The 17751-nt window shown below is 41.6% G+C and overlaps 1 protein-coding gene across 6 annotated transcripts in view; it reads left to right on the top strand.

Annotated features, from left to right (window-relative positions):
• NTAQ1 (N-terminal glutamine amidase 1) overlaps nucleotides 1-17751 on the top strand; it is a 252410-nt gene that overhangs the window by 36696 nt on the left and 197963 nt on the right. The window contains exon 6 of one of the 6 annotated variants that reach the window (XM_067711346.1): nucleotides 16996-17324. The exons of 4 other annotated variants lie outside the window; for them this stretch is intronic. In XM_067711346.1, coding sequence (XP_067567447.1) covers nucleotides 16996-17090 — 95 coding nt within the window. In that variant the 3' untranslated portion in view covers nucleotides 17091-17324. Of the gene's footprint in view, nucleotides 1-7176; nucleotides 10247-16995; nucleotides 17325-17751 lie in introns of those variants that run through there. One more of the 6 variants, XM_067711349.1, reaches the window with a different exon arrangement.

The raw sequence follows: 17751 nt of genomic DNA, 5'->3' as shown, positions 1-17751 counted from the left end.
TAGCTTGGAGAATGAAAAGGATGAGGGCTTAAAGGCTGGGTCTTACGTCCAGATGTCTGAAGGAGTCTGTGTTCCATCTGAAGCTGCTCTCCATGGGACTATTTCTCAGGGTCTCCCCAGACGTATCCCACTCTGGTTGAAACCAAAGGTTCATTTCAATAACCTAAGTGCTCCATTCAAGAAACACAGAAAATAGGGTAACGTCCCTTTTCTGTTCTACAGTTCAGTTTAGGATACCACGACATTGAATTAGTTGTTGTGCCTCCTGTAGTCTGTGACAGTTTCTCAATCTTTCTTTGTTTTTCATGACCTTGGCAGTTTTGAGGAGAACTGGGCATGTATTTTGTAGAGTGTTGGGCCCAGTCACTTTTAAAAACAAATTTTATTGGCGTATAGTTGATTTACAATGTTATAATCATTTTTAATGCATTATTTTGTGGTCTTCGTAGAGCCCAGAGTTAAAGCAGTTCTCGAGTTATTCATAAAGGTAGTTTTCTAGGTTGGATAGACCTGAATGGACCCTTGTAACTCATACAATAATTTAAAAAATCCATTGCCTAGAAGGGAAAACTGCAGGTATGAGTCACCCTGACAGAGTCCAGCATTGGCCAGGTTTATATCTGTTTGGTTTTACATTATAGCCGATCTGTTAGTCAGGGTCTTGGAAGGAAAATCTAAGATACACTCAGCCAGGATTTTGAAGACAATTTAATGAAGGGACTGTTAACCCAGGTGAGTCAGTGTCTTAGCTTGAGCTTCTATAAAAATATCATAGATTAAGTGGCTGAAAGTACAGATGTTTATTTCTCACAGTTCTGGAGGCTGGGAAGTCTAAGACCAGAGCCTTGGTGAGGGCTCTTTTCCTGGCTTGCAGATGACTGCCCTCTTTCTCCTCGCATGGAGGTGGATGAAAGCTCTGGTCTCCCTCTCGCTCTTTTTTAAAAAAATTTATTTATTTTGGTCGTGCCGGGTCTTAGTTGCGGCACATGGGATCTTTGTTGAGGCATGCGGTATCTTTTAGTTGCAGCATGCAGACTTCTTAGTTGCGGCATGCAGACTCTTAGTTGCAGCATGCATGTGGGATCTAGTTCCCTGACCAGGGATCAAACCCAGACCCCCTGCATTGGGAGCGCAGAGTCTTACCCACTGGACCACCAGGTAAGTCCCTCTGGTCTTTCTTTCTCTGCTTAAAAGGGCACTTATCCCACTATGGGGACCCCACCCTCATGACCTAATGTACACCTAATTACCTCCCAAATGTCCCACCTCCAAATACCATCACATTGTGGGTTAGAGCTTCAACATATGAAATTCGGGGGGGTGGGGGGACAGAAGCAAGCAGCCCATAATAGGCAGGGATAAAAGGAACCAATAGGGGTGTTGAGGCTCTCAGGGACTGTCAGCAGAGGGAAGCTGTTCCACACGAAGGCCTGAAGGAGCAGGGGAGGAAATTGTATCATGGATCTCAGAGCTGCAGATGGCAGTTGTGAGTTGGGCAGGGGGCCCAGCAGGAGCTGTAGTAGTAGAGATATGAAAACATTGCCAGAACATTGAGGCAGGAGAGAGCAGGAAATATCCAACCTTCCATGTCCTCTCTTCCAGTTCCCAGTTGTTGTCACCCTTTGGCCAAACCCAACCAGAAGCTAAGGGCAAAGGAGCCTGGACATTGCAGTCCTTCATAATCAGCCCCTCCAGGCCACACAGAAGGGTAGGGAATGGAGGAGAGTGTGTGTAAATGGTGAATAGCCAGCACAGATACTTAAAAGTGTACCTATGTTGACTCTATCCATTTATTTAGTAATGCAAACTTTCGGAGGGCAGAAACACGACCTTTTTGTAAACTAAGCAATTGTATACATTTCCTAGGGCTGCATGCATAACAAAGTATCACAAACTCTGTGGCTTAAAATAACAGACACAAATTCTAACAGTTCTGGAAGCTCGAAGTCTGAAATCAAGGTGTCATCAGGGCCATGCTCCCTCTGAAACCGGCAGGGGAGAGTCCTTTCTTGGCTTTTCTAGCTTCTGATGGTTACATTCCTTGGCTTGTAGATGCATCATTCTAGTCTCTGTCTCCAAGGTCACATTGTCCTCTCCCTGTGTGTTTCTGCTTCCTCTTCTTCTAAGGAGACTAGCCATATTGGGTTAAGGGCCACCCTACTCCAGTATGACCTCATCTTTTTAAAAAAAAAAATTTTTTTTAATAGTTTATGATGAGCAAATCTTACTGTTTTCTTTGTTGTTTTTTTTAAAATTAATTTTTATTGGAGTATAGTTGCTTTACAATGTTGTGTTAGTTTATGCTGTACAGCAAAGTGAATCAGTTACACGTATACGTATATCCCCTCTTTTTTGGATTTTCTTCCCATTTAGGTCACCACAGAGCACTGAGTAGAGTTCCCTGTGCTATATAGTAGGTTCTCATTAGTTATCTATTTTATACATAGTAGTGTATATATGTCAATCCCAATCTCACAGTTAATCCCCCCCACCCCCAGTATCCATAAGTTTGTTCTCTACATCTGTGTTTCTATTTCTGCTTTGCAAATAAGTTCATCTGTACCATTTTTCTAGATTCCACATATAAGCAATATTATACGATATTTGTTTTTCTCTTTGTGACTTACTTCACTCTGTATGACAGTCTCTGGGTCTCTCCATGTCTCTGCAAATGTCGCCATTTTGTTCCTTTTTATGGCTGAGTACTATTCCATTGTATATATGTACCACATCTTCTTTATCCATTCTTCTGTTGATGGACATTTAGGTTGCTTCCATGTCCTGGGTATTGTAAATAGTGCTGCAATGAACATTGGGGTGCATGTATCTTTTTGAATTATGGTTTTCTCTGGGTATATGCCCAGGAGTGGGATTGTTGGGTCATATGGTAGTTCTATTTTTAGTTTTTTGAGGAACCTCCAAGTATGACCTCATCTTTTTTTTTTTTTAATTTTAATTTTATTTTGACCTCATCTTAAATAAACTAGTTACATCTTAAGTGACTCTATTTCCAAGCAAGGTCAAATTCTGAAGTTGTGAATGGACATGAGTTCAGGGGGACACCCCACTACACTACTGAAATTCTTTTTTTTTTTTCAGTTGAGGAGAAGGAGGCAGAACAAGTAACTTGTCTAGGTCACAGAAAATGGTTGAGCTGAGTTTAGAAGCATATTTTTAACTATTAATTAGCCAAAATGTCTTCCTCCTTCCCATCTGCCTGCCCCCTTGCCAGCCACCAACCCCGTACTTTCATTACTTATTTTCTCATTCAAGGACAACTTGGATGTTAGTTGACCTTAATTTCAGTGGACAAAAATGACTGGGTTTGTTGGCTATTGGGTGGAGGGATGTGTGAGGAAAAGAAAAATCTCTCAGCCTCCTTGAGATTTACTTTTCTTTTTGTTTGTAAAATAACAAAAATGAAACCTATCTCATTTAGTGGTTGTGAGCATTAAATAAAATTTATGAGAAAGTGCTTGGCAGAGTCTTCCAAAGCATGCATGCAACCCTGAGGAATTTTATAGACAAAATTTCAGAGAGTAAAGAGGACATTATTCATGCATGGTGTTAATTAATTTATATTCTTGAATTTCTGCATTGTTGACATGCCTTCAAGTCTTAGACAAATGAACAAGAAACAGAAGTAGTGTAGCACAGATCTTCAGCATTGCCTATAAGTTTAGGTTGCTATTTAGCCTCTTTCAAACAGTAAGTAATTTACTTTCATCCTCTCTGCTAGGTTATAGCAAAAGTTGATGTCATATCTCTTGCTATTTACCAGCAAAATTACTTTGGTCATGTTGCTTAGCTTTATGATCTTGTGTTGTAAAGGTTAAAAGGAAACACACACACACAGAGGAAGGAACACATACAAGGTCCTACTACAACTCCTGGTACATTAAAAGTGATCAGAAATTGAAAGTTAAAAATTTTTTTTATCACATTATTATTACCATTAGTGTTATTAATATCATTGATATGCACAGGAATCGAGTTATAGATACTTGGCTAATGAACTTTTTTTTAACTTTTAAAAATTTTGAACTAATTTTAGACTTAAAGAAAAGTTACAAAAATAGTACAGAGAATTCCTATATATGCTTTACTAGCTTTCCCTAATGTTAACATCTTAACTAACCACAGTATGATGATCAAAACCAGGAAATTAAGATTGTTACAATACGATTAAGTAAATTACAGATCTTACTTGAAATTGCTTGTTTTCCTGTTTAACTTTCCAATTTCCTATAGCGATCCAGTGAATTTATGAGACGAGACTAGCTTAGTCTTCTCTAATGTAGTTTTTTATTGTGTTTCATGATCTCGACACTTTTGAAAAGAACTTACCGGTTACTTTGTGGAATGTCCTTCAATTTGGGTTTGTGTTTTCTTTGATTAAACTGAGGTAATGCAGTTACGGCAAGGATACCTCAGAAGTAATGTTACATCTTCCACCACGTACCATATCAGGAGGTACATGATGCCAATATATTTTATAACTGGTGTTGCTAACCTTGACCTCTTGGTTAAAGTGGTACTTGTCAGGTTTCTCCATTTTAAGTTACTGTTTTACCTTTTATAGCTAACAAATATCTTGGGGAGATACTTTGAGACTATGAATATATCCTGTTTCTCATACTTTTGCACACTCGTTCTAGCATCTATGGAGGATTCTTGCCAGCAGCAGTTACTAATGTGGTATTTGCTTACTGGAGATTTTCTATTTCCTTCATGCCTATGTTTATTAATTGGAATTCCTCTCTAGGGAAGAGTTGTTCCTTCTCCCTCACTTATTTATATTAGAATGAGCTTGTACACATTTTATTTTATGGGTTATAATCTGATACTGTCATTATTAATTTTGTTGCTCAGATTGTTCCAGCTTTGGCCATTAGGAGCATAGTCAGGCTGGCTCCCGTACCCTTTCAACACGCTCTATCATTTGTTTGTACCTCCTCACGTTATGGCACTTCCTTCTTTTTCTAAGCTCATCTTGCATTTTCCTTGCCCCAACCCTGGAATCAACCTTTTTTCCAAAAAGCACTAGTTCCTTCTATTGGAGGATGAATTTAGAAACCATGATCTTGGTGGTGGGTGTGCTCATTGCTACTGGGGTGTCATTGTTTCTAGGTCCTCTCAGTGGACAGAGCTAGGAAATATGTATATGTATACTAAACACACACACATCTACATTTATTTCAGTATGAATCTGTGTAAATATGAAAAGCCATAATGAATATTTTCATTCTAAAGTAAATGCATGAGTATGTGTAAGGTACGCTTCAATTCGTCTCCCCCAAATAAGGAGAACATTACAGTATTGCTTGTTTACTTGAAATAAACGGTCAGTAGTACTTGTTTACTTTAAGTTTTGAATTTTTTTTTTTCTTTTTTTGCGGTATGTGGGCCTCTCACTGCTGCGGCCTCTCCCGTTGAGGAGCACAGGCTCCGGACGCGCAGGCTCAGCGGCCATGGCTCACGGGCCCAGCTGCTCCGCGGCACGTGGGATCCTCCCGGACTGGGGCACGAACCCGCGCCCCCTGCATCGGCAGGCAGACTCTCAACCACTGCGCCACCAGGGAAGCCCTACTTTCAGTTTTATGTTATGATTCACATAGCTGAGGTTATTAGAGAAGAGACCTAACCTCAGAGAATTCCGAAAACAGAAAAAAAAAATCATAGAGGTATCCAATTCGTGTTTCCTAAACTGGTATTCCATGGGGTACTGTTTTGGGAGGTGTTAATAGGCTCATCAGGATAAAAGGGCTCTGTGGCCCAGTGAATTTGGGAAACTTGTCACGGTAGATCCCCCCCCCCACTTGTGTAACACTGCTCAGGGATTATTAAAGGAGTTTTTAAAAAAAATGTTTTTCAGAAAACATATTTTATAAACAAAATATCACACAAACTTTATAGAAGCAGAGATATAAAAGAAGAAGAAAACGTCAAATTTATATGCAATTTTTGTTGTATAAATTTATTTGAGACTAAATGTTGGTCTGCACAATAACGTGAAATTTTTAAAGTAAGTGTGACCACATTCCTTGTTAAGAGAAGCTGCTATAAGGTATGTCTTCAGATGGCTTTTAAAATCTATGGGGAAAATGACATTTGCTTCAACAGGGGCAGATATATTCTTTAGAAAAAAGGTGTTCTCCACTCCTGCTTATGGAAATACAGCTTAACAGAACTTATGGGAAAACTAACAACAAAGACAAAATATCCTGTTTCAAAGTAGTCATTTTGCGGATGAAGGTAGAAACCTACAATCTTTCCCCCCAAGAGCATTTCATATTTAAACCTTCTATTTTTAACCTGATGGTGGGATTCATGGCTAATGCTTATGAGATCTGTGTCTAGACAGTTGAGAAAAACAGGAAATGAGTTACATTGTTGTAGCTTAAGATAATTTAACCTTTTGTCTTCTAGCTCCAAGCTGTGCCTGCTTTTAAAAAAAAAAAAAAGAACATTCCTTCTCTCCTGAGAATTTCAGGGCATTTAGGGAACTATAATAATCCAAGGCCTCTTTAGGGAGCAGAGATAGCTATTTTGGTGGAAAAGGAAATGAGAACATGGTTTACTGGGCTTGGCCTATGAAATGAACACAGCCATTTGGAGGAACACGTTGCTCTCTTCTGAATTCTGAGCGTGTGCTCACAGCTGTCTCGGATGGTGTGCTTCTAAAGGGCAGGAACTCAGCCTGGCTAACCCAGTCTCCCTGTGTGCTGGTTGCATCGTGTGATGCTGTAGGACATACAGTGTCCCCCAGAAGAGCAAGTTAAGAAGCAGAAGCTGGCATCCATAGAATGCTTTCTATGTGCCAGGCACTGAACTAAGCACATTCACATACATGATCTTGTTTAATTCTCTCAACGACCCTAACAAGGTGTGGCTATTACCATTACCCCCATTTTACCCATGAAGAAATGGAAGCACAGAGAAGTTAAGGAACTTTGCAAGAGTAGCAAACCTGGCATTTGAACCCAAATCAATATGATTCTAGAACCTATGTTCTTAGTTGGTATGCTATACTGTAGTAGGGCTGTTTTGAAGATTAAATGAGATGATGTATATAATAAATTTATCATGGTTTCTGGCCCATAATAGGCATGGTAACTAATTCCTGCTATTATTTACACGTATAAGTAAAATAATACTATTCTTCTTTACAAGTAGATGATGACAGGGGACTTCCCTGGTGGTCCAGTGGTTAAGACTCCATGCTTCCAATGCAGCGGGTGCGTGTTCGATCCCTGGTCAGGGAACTAAGATCATGCGTGCCCCTTGGCGCGGCCAGAAAAACAACAGCAGCGACAACAACAAAACAACAGGGCTCGCTGCACTGAGAGGCAGGAACCGGAGCCTCGTGGCCATGAGTCCATTTGGCAGTTCGGAATTCTTTAATAGAAGAAATGTAAAATAACTCGATATTGGAGAAGATGAGCACTCTGTTTTGTGGCCATTAAGTCCACAGATGCGCACTGGTTGATAGCAGAGGAGAGGCACCAAGTTACACTTGACCTTAAAGCAACAGGGTGGTCGGAATTAAGTGAGAGAGATGCCATCTAAAAAGAGTTCTCTTTCAAAAATTTTCATCAGGGAACACAGCACTTATCTCCTTATGCTGGTCATCGAGTCACACAGTGGGTCACACACATCACTGGTCCACCCCCTTCCTCCCGTGTGAGGAAGCCAAGTCTGAGAAGAAGTAACTATCGAAGGCATTTGGCTTTATGTCCTGAGTTGCCCTACAAACAGAGAAGATGAATCATCACCTGGAGTGGTTCAATGTGTACAACAAGGTCCAGATAACTCTCACATCACATGACTGTGGTTGACTGACCAAAAGAGATGTGAAACTGGCCAAGTTTTTATTGAAAAAGGCAGCTGCTTCTGTGTGATTTCTTCCAAAACACATGTAAAATCTTATATACACATCTAGCTCCAATATATTTTGAAGGCAATTTACATGAACAAATTAAGCTGTAAATTTAGTTCACCTTTTGAACTATCACATTTTGTAAAATCAGTGCTTAAATAAAAATTATTTAAACTTGAAAAAAAAAACCCAACAAAAAACAAGTAGATGATGACACTCACCCTCACCCTTCTCCTTGTAAGATGCACAGTGCATAGTGCTTCTAAGTAGCTGTTGAATCGAGTGAATTGAATAGTGATTTTATTGAATGTATTTATTACCTGCAACATTATAGTGGGGCTGGAGATACAATGATGGCATCAGCTGGTCAGGTTAGAGAGTCTGTAAACAAGTAAAGGAAACTGGCTCACACAGCAATAAAGTCTACAATTGGCTTTATTAACCATTGCTTCTCAGAGTCTAAGAAATGGCCATATACCACACACAACAAATATTACATTAAGGGTCTGCTTTGTCACACTCAAAGATATTAGGGATACAGTATTAGGTAAGACATAATCCTTGTGCTCATGGATTTACAATCTAGTAGAGAATACATGAAAAGACAAACAGGGACTTCCCCGGTGGTCCAGTGGTTAAGACTCCACACTCCCAATGCAGGGGGCCCGGGTTCAATCTCTGCTCAGGGAACTAGATCCCGCATGCTGCAACTAAAGAGCCTGCATGCCAGAACGAAGATCCCACACGTGGCAGTGGAGATCCTGCGTGCTGCAACTAAGACCCGGCCCAGCCAGATAAATAAATAAATATTAAAAAAAAGACAAGCAAGTGAAATCATTACAAATTGTAATAGGCACCACCAAGGAAATAATCGAAGGGTTGAAATATAGAATAATGGAGTTGGGATGGGGGGAAGGTCAGACCCTACTTTGCATGGGGAACTAAAGGAAGGCTTCCTTGAGTAGGTGACATTTAAGCCCTGCTGATAAGAAAGAGCCTAGGAAGAAGAAACAATACAAAGGCTTTCAGGTGGGGAAATAACTTGACAAGTTCAAGGGCTTGACGGAGAGTGAGTGTGGCTGGAGTATAACAAGGAGAGTGGGATGAGATGAGGCTAGAAAGATAGGTGGGACAGATCATGGAGGGCCTTACCAGCCCTTGGTAAGAAATTAGGTTTTATTCTAAGTGTAGCAGAAACCCACCAAAGGGTGCTAAATAGACAAGTGACATGATCTGATTCGCTGCTGCGTGGAGAGTGAGCTAGACAGGATGAGAGTGCCGTTGGGACCAAGCATCCCTTCTAGGGTGGAGGATGGACACTCAGAGACAGAAAAAGAAGTGCGACGGTGGAAGCAGAGGTCAAGGAGATGTGGGGCTAAGAGCCTAGGAAAGCAGGCAGCCTCTGGAAACTGGAAAAGGCAAAGGAGTGGATTCTCCCTTAGAGTCTCCAGGAGGGACCAGTGCTGCCAACCCATTCTAGACTTGTGACCTACAGAACTGTAAAATAATAATTTGTGTTGCTTTACGACTCTAGGGTTGTGGTAATTAGTTACAACAGGGAGGTGTTGGCAGGAATAAATAATCCGCCTTCCACCCTGCCTCTGCCTCCAGATGTCTGTCTTCCTTCCATTGGCCGGATCTAACTAGAAGCCACAGGCAAGGGATTCACAGATGCCGTTCGCACGGGTCAGCCTTTCAGGTGACAAAGAGGATGGAGAGGAGTGGGGAGTGGATTTGGAGCAGCAAATGGAAAATATCCAGCCCAGTGCAGGTTGTCAAGCTGAGTGGTTTGCTCCTAATCTGGAGCTTATAATGAAGTAGGACGTTTGGCATGCTGCCCTTGCTTATCTCAGCCCTCTCTTTTTTGAGTTCTCTCTGGCGTAGCCTTCAAAAACTTCTTTGGTTTTGCCTCATATCTTTATAGTGCAGATAGATGATGTCAATGCACCTGTTTCTAATATCTGATTCGCCCCTCAGTGGGATGCAGCAAGTTTCCAAAGCAAATGATGTGAATTAAAAGTTAGTCCAGGGCTTCCCTGGTGGCGCAGTGGTTAAGAATCCGCCTGCCAATGCAGGGCACACGGGTTCGAGCCCTGGTCCGGGAAGATCCCACATGCCGCGGAGCAACTAAGCCCATGCGCCACAACTACTGAGCCTGTGCTCTAGAGACTGCGAGCCACAACTCCTGAGCCCATGTGCCACAACTACTGAAGCCTATGCGCCTAGAGCCCGTGCTCCGCAATGAGAAGCCACTGCAATGAGAAGCCCGTGCACCGCAAGGAAGAGTAGCCCCCCCTCGCCACAGCTAGAGAAAGCCCGTGCGCAGCAACGAAGACCCAACGTAGCCAAAAATAAATAAATGAATAATAAATAAATTTATTTTTTTTAAAAAAAGAGTGAAAGTCCCCTTTCACTGCTCTCTTCTGGGTCCATCGAAATCACGCTCCCCCACCCCCGTTCCCCCCATCCTGAGGTAGCCATTGTTAATAGTCTGGGTGATGCATTACAAATTTTATTATATATGTTTTCAAACCTACTGCTATGGGCTGAATTGTGTCCCCCCCTGAAATTCACATGTTGAAGCCCTAACCCCCAACAAGACTGTATTCGGAGATAGGGTCTTTAGGAGGAAACTAAGATTAAATGAGGTCAAGTGTCTGTCATCCGAGGCCACAGTGAGAAGATGGGTGTCTGCAAGTCTGGAAGAGAGCACTTACCAGAAACTGGACCCTACCAGACCTTGATCTCGGACCTTCCAGGCTCTGGAAATGTGAACAAATTAATTTCTGTTGTTAAAGGCCCCAGACTGTGTTATTTTGTTATGGCAGCCTGAGACTAAGACACCTACCTAAAATCAGAAGAAGTGGCAAAAAGAATCTTCATTTACCTATTATTCAGATTCAACAATTATCTATTGAATGATTATAAACAGGGAAGTGCTATGATTAGATAATGTGTTCTAGAAAGATCTCTTGGGCAGCAAAGTAGATATGTTGGAGGGGTTCAGGCTGGAGATGGGGAGAGAAGTTAAGCACCTCTTGTAAATTTCCAGGCAAACGATGCTGAGGGCCCTAGTCAGGGGGAAGGCAGTGCAGAAGGAGAGGAGGGGCTGACCAGGGAGAGATTTAAAAGTAGACTTGATGGGCTACATGTGTTTCAATCATGAGTCTGTGTTTCATTATATCTAAGATGCCGTGGATTGTAAGATGCAGCCTGAATTCAAAGATATGAAAAATGTTAATCTTAGGATTGATGAAATGCAGTAGAATTGAAAGCTGGGACCACCAACCCCCCATGGGAACAGTGAACACAAGCTCACAATTTAGTGTGTAAAAGAGAAATCCTGATGCATAGTGTGGATTAATGAACTTTTTTTTTAATACTTCTCCAGTTGAACTCTTTTCTTGCTGTTCTTGATTAAAGAACATGTTTGAGGGGTGGGTTTTGTGGCTAGGAACTTTATAGGAGCCTCTCAATTTTAACAAAATGCTCCCCAGATGAGATGATGTCATTTACGATGCTACAGCCGTGCTCAGTTTTGAGGCAGCCAAATTCTGTTTATTTAATAAAAAAGGATGTTTTGAATGGTGGTGCTATTTCATGGAGCTTTCTTAGGCTTCCAGACAGAGTTTGGATCCCACAGGCAGATGGAGCTATAACCCATGTTTTCTCTCCACAGTGACAGGCCTGCAAGCCTGTAATTACAGAGTACCAGCATCTCTTGTTTTTGGAGCTGGGATGGTTATATAAACATGGAGAGCAAGCCTAGCTTGTCCAGGCTGCGTTTTGAGGACCTGAAATTCCCCTTTGGAGGGCTTGGCACCCAAATCCCAACAGGCACCTGGCCGAGGGGCAGCATGCAGCTTTCTGCAGCGGAGCCAGAGGCAGTGTTGACAGGTCAGCATGCCAGGAGGGGCCCCAGCCATATCGACCAGCAAACTCATGTCTGCATTCACAGGACCCCATGATAATTTTTGCCTTTTCAAATTTAAAATTGGATTAAAAATTTGTGCGAATGTTTTTAAAGAGTCCAGAGCCAGACTTTTTTCATTGCAAGTTATTTTAGGACTACATTTTATCGGTTGCTGTTTTGGAAAAAGTACTTTCGCCTTTGCATTCTTGGAAGTGCCCAGCAAAATCGACCAGTCTTAACTCCTATGTTACACAGTGAGTGCGGGTTCTGAATTTAGATAGCCTAGGTTTGAATTCCAGTTCCACTGTGTGTACTTGGGCAAGCTGCTCATCCTCCTTTGCCTCAGTTCTCTCTATAAAATGGGAATAATAAGTAGTACCTGTTTCATAGAATTGTTGAGATTAATCAACCATTTAGCACGCTTAGGACAGTGCCTTGCTATTCAGTATAAAAGTAACAATAATAACTACAGTATTGACTACTAACAAGTGTTCAACTTACTCTGTGCCAGGCACTCTTCTACATACAATAGCTCATTTAATCCAACCAGCCATCCTATGAGGCAGGTGCTGTCACTGTTCCTGTTTTATAGATGAGGAAATTGAAACACAGAAAAGTCTATTCAATATAAATATTCTTGTGTCTCTGCTGAACCTCATGTATACCTGGTTGTAGAATATTAAAATTATTGGTTTGTATGCCGGCTCTCCCCCATAAGTATGTGGGCTCCTCAAATACGATGACCCTAGCTGTCTTTTTTGACTCAACAGACCTAGTACTAGGCATACAGTAGGCGATAATATTGAATACATTGGAAGTAGTTTAATGGGAAGTGTCCCTTTGGGGCATCAACATGAAAATACATATTCTTTCAGTATTGGCTCCCAACTGTTTTATGTGGCTCTTTCTGAGGCTTCATGGGAACAGCTTCCTTGATGACCTTTAGGGCAAATTCTGCAGCTTTTCAGTTCCTGCTGGTTATTAGCAGTTTCCGTCCAGTCCTGAGCCTCAGCCTGGTTTATGTGATAACGTCTCTCTCAGACTCCCTCCGTAGCTCCCCTCCCCTCCCTGCCAGTGCAGGCGAGGCTGTGGCTGCAGCGGCTGCTTGTTTCCTCGTGGCTGTTTCTCCTCCTGGAGCTTAGGTGGGGGGTAGGAGGGTGGAAATGGGGAGTAGACAGAGATTTCACCTTACTTAGCAGTCCAAGACGAGGTTTCCATCCTCTCTCCACCGGTTGTTGCTGTATCTCCAGCTGATTTGCGGCTGGTCCTCTCTGGGGCAGGTGCCCAAAGCTGGGGCTCCCGTGGCGTGTGATGCAGAGGAGATGGCTCAAGCCCAGCTACCTTCGTAGTGTCCACTCCACCCAGGGGAAACTTGCACACCCTTGTATGCTGCTGGGGACATGGCAAGGTGCCTCGCTGCCCTTTCATCTCCCAGGCCAGCGTTCTCTCCAAGTCTCCCTCTCCCTGCCCAGTTAACAGTTGCAAGCCTGTTGCCCAAGCAGCCATCTGTAGGGGAATGAAACGCCAGTCTTCCAGATCACTGGAACTCCTGGGCTTTATGAATGATTCTCCTGGAGTCCCTGCTGTGATGTAGGGGAGGGGATAGGCTCTTTCCATGAACACTGTCCTCCCTTCTCTTCACTCCTCCTATTACACTGATTCAGAGGGTGGAGGGAGTCGAGTTGATTTTGGCCTCTCCATAAGCCCTTCAGGTTGGTGGCTGGCTCCCGCTCTTGAACTTAGAATGTCAGGGTACTTGGCACCATTTGTCCTCTGCACTGGGTTTTATCCCAGGTTCTGGGACTTCACTACAGGATTGTTCACAATAGCCAAGACACGGAAGCAGACTAAGTGTCCATCAACATATGAATGGATAAAGAATATGTGATATATAAATATATACATATACAATATATATTACATATGAAATATACATTTTAATATAATATATTAAAAATATGTAATGGAATATTATTCAGCCACGAAAAAGAAGGAAATCTTGCCATTGGTGACAACATGGATGGACCTTGAGGGCATTATGCTAAGTAAAATAAGTAGACAGAGAAAGACAAATGCTCTATGATCTCACTTATGTGGAATCTAAAAAAGCCAAACTCATAGAAACAGACAGGGGCTGGGAGGTGGAGGAAATGGGGAGCTGTTGGTCAAAGGGTACAAACTTTCAGTTATAAGAGGAATAAGTTCTGGGGGTCTAATTACAGCCTCGTGACTCTAGTTAACAATGTATTATATACTTGAAAGTTGCTCGGAGAGTAGATCTTAAATGTTTTCACCACAGACACCAAAAAATGGTAATTAAGTGAGATGATTAACTTAATTGTGGTATCATTTAGCAATATATGTGTGTATCAATTCATCATGTTGTTTTACCTTAACCTTACATGATGTTATATGTTAATTATATCTCAAAAAAGCTGGGAAAAAAACAAAACAAAAGTAGGGGCATTTCCAACTTAAAAAAAATCTTCCAGGGATAATATAGGAGACACAACACTTTATGTCATTAGTGATTCTGTGAAATAGACCACAAAGTTTAATGTGTTTCTTTAACGTATGTCCCTTCACACCTGTACCTATGACTCTGTGAACTGTGTTCAGAAATTAAAGAGTGACTAGAGTTTTTTCCTCAGTTATATGCCCAGGCAACTGCTCTTTGAGTTAAGGAATGTGGCCCCTGTGAGAAGTACTTGAAAAAAACAGTTGTCCCGTGAACTAGGAAGTGAGGTAACCTGTGATAGTTAAACTAGTTAAAATTAACTCATAATGGGAAAAAAAACCCACAACAAAGTTCTGGGACAAGAGATACTCAACATCCTGTTACTATAATTAGCAAATTACAGAGTAGGGTCCTGTTTTCAGCAGATGATTAGCATTTCTAACCCTTAGTTGTCTCATCTGTAAATGGGGGGATACGCCTTAGGAAGGTGGTAGAAGTGGGACCAGATCACATCTTGAGATCTCTGTTATGTTTAATGTCCTTAAATCTATGAAGTTTGTGCTTTTAGGGTTGCCTGAATTCAGGGTTTCTCCCGTCTCTGTTTTTTCCAAGTTAAAATTATATTAATTAGGCACAAAAAATAATGAAATAATGCCATTTGCAGCAACATGGATGGACCTAGAGATTATCATACTAAGTGAAGTAAGTCAGAAAGAGAAAGACAGATATCATATAATATCACTTTTGATAATACAACTGAACTTATTTACAAAACAGAAACAGACTCACAGACATAGAAAATAAGCTTATGGTTACCAAAGAAGCAGCAGTGGGGAAGTATAAATTAGGAGTATGGGATTAACAGATGCACACCACTATACATAAAATAGATAAACCACAAGGATTTACTGTACAGCACAGGGAACTATATATTCAATATCTTGTAATAACCTATAATAGAAAAGAACCTGAAAAAGAATATATATATATTTATATGCATAACTGAATCACTTTGCTGTACACCTGAAACTAACACAATATTGCAAATCAATTATAGTTCAAAAAAAAAATTGCACTCATGTCGAAGCACTTCAGAGTTGTGAAATGCCCGACCTAGATAGAGGGGCGCATCCTAACTGGGAGAGGGGAAGAGGGGGCTGTGTTCGTACATAGGAGGGAAACAGATGCAGGGCTGTGCTCTGTATGTAATCTCTTCCCGTCTACTAGGGGCAGGGCTATGAACACAAGCCAAGAAGTCTTTCAGTTATTTGCTGGCAAGTCTTCCTCTAAAAGAAAGACCATTTGGATGGCAAGGCTAATGAGGGTTTGGCCTGGAGACCCCGGGGCACCTGGTGCAGGAAATAAGTTTTTCACAAAGACTCTTCACAAGATATCGTACTAGCTGCTGTGTGGGAAAGACAGCTGTAGAGTCATAAAAGGGCACCAGGTTTAGGATCAGATCTGAGCTTAAAACCTACCTCTGTGGTTTAGTAACTGTGTGTCGAGAGTGTGTGATAGTAAATGTTTAAAAATCAGCTCTCTCTCAAAAAAAGAAAAAGCTCTGATTTGTAGCTCTTGCTGATTTCTGAGGTATAAATATCCCCACTATGGCTGATTTTAAGTTACCAACATGCCACTGAATGTGAGATTGGAAAAAGATGAATCCATTCAGCTCAGCTGTCATGAGCCAGCTCCAGCCTGCTGCACTGTGTGATACTGAACACATCATATAATTTCTCTGAGCATCCCCAGTTTCCACATTTGTAAAGTGATGATAATACTTGTATCTACCTTACAGGGTTGCTATGGCAGTTAAAAATGTATTTGAAAGCATTTGGGAAAGAGTAGGATTCAATTTATTATTGATGTTGCATCTGGGCTTCCTTTATTTCTTATTACCTTGGAGTTTATAAAATTTAAAGGACTTTCACCCAAGAAAAATTCTAACTGATGGAGAGTGTATGTGGGAGTTGGGAGGGGATGGAGAGAGTGTTGAAGAAAAAAAAAACAAGAAATAAAACAAAAAGACAAAATAACATAGTTTCCTCTGAACTATTATATGATTTCCTAAAATCACAAAAGGCTATATGAGCTAAAAGGGACCTAGAGACTAGCTAATCCAACCCACTTGCCTGTTAAAGATGAGGAAACTGAGTCAGAGAACAGAAGTGACTTCCCTGAGGTTCAGCCCTGCTGTGACAGCCCTGAGTAGAAGCTGAGTCTGCTGACCGGCTGTCCAGGGCTCATCTTGTGAGCCCACCTCTTTTCAGCCTGCATTTGTTGGCTTGAGCAAAGAGTGATGGGAATCTAAGGCTTCCATTCACACTGGTCAGGAAAAGTGATTTGGCTCAATCATCAGAATAGCTCTTTAAACCAGTCGTCTCCAAAGTGAGGTGCTGGAAGGAAAAAAAACTTTCATTGATCTCTCTATTAAAGAGTAAGAAGTAAAGAAATCATCTATGAGGCTTCTGGCAGGAAATAATCTTGTGTAGTTCCATTGAAGGGACTACTCAGACAGGTGTGGGAGGGGTTAAGGGAACACAAAAGATGCTGAGGCCCCCAGAGATGAGCAACAAGGAAAATTACTTCTCCCAGATTTGGGGAGGAGCCTCGTGATGGCTGGAGCCGTAAGGAGGGTTTATGTGGAGGAGGGCTGCAGCTTCTGCCAGAGACCAGGGGCCAGTCAGGAGAGAGCAGGCAAGAAGGACCCTGAACTCTTTCTCTTTCTGCTCTGGTCTCTGTCAGCACCTCCCATTGGACAAACCCAACCAGATGCCAACTGGCAAGAGAGTCTGGGGGACGCAGCCATTTGTGGTCAGCCTTCTAGGGCGCTGAGCTAGGCAGAGAAGTGGAGAATGGATCTTTGGGGACAAGCAGAGAACAACCAGCACAAAAGCTTTACAAATGTTTAATGTCTGGATTGACAGTGTCCTTTCTGTCCATCCATCAGATGTCAGTCAGTACCCAAGGCACCTTGGCCTCAGTGGGGAGCGGAGGCCAGTGGTACCCAAAGTTGATCGTTTGTTTTCAGTGTACTGTGACATATTGTAACTTCTGTATGCCTGATTAAATGGACTTATGGATTACAGTATCTAGTTTTAAATAAACAAAACCTCACAAAATGGACAAATGCTTTAAGAAGTTTCCTAGTTTCTCCCAAAGAAACAGCAGAATGACGATACTACTATTGCAGATGCAAAGGAACAGAAAAATGTGAGCACTAATATGGCTCTTCGCTGGCTGCATCAGCTTAACGATAAGCTAATGAGATCTGACTGAAAATTGGCCAGAAAGTTCATAATGATCACAACTATTTGAAATATCGATTTATGTCCATTATTACTAATGATGACTGTCCTATGTGTGCATTATGCTTCGAAGTATTAGTTAATCATAGTAGTGCCTGCCAATACTTCATAGATAGATAAGTAAATACATATATATTGGGTTTATGCTTAAAAAATGTTTATTGATGGGATGGTTGGAGACCACTGGTTTTAA

This window comes from Pseudorca crassidens, chromosome 17 (assembly GCF_039906515.1).
Source record: "Pseudorca crassidens isolate mPseCra1 chromosome 17, mPseCra1.hap1, whole genome shotgun sequence".
Taxonomy (NCBI): Eukaryota; Metazoa; Chordata; class Mammalia; order Artiodactyla; family Delphinidae; genus Pseudorca; species Pseudorca crassidens.
The sequence above is the reverse complement of the archived record's forward strand: the minus strand, read 5'-3'. Positions and strand labels throughout refer to the sequence as shown.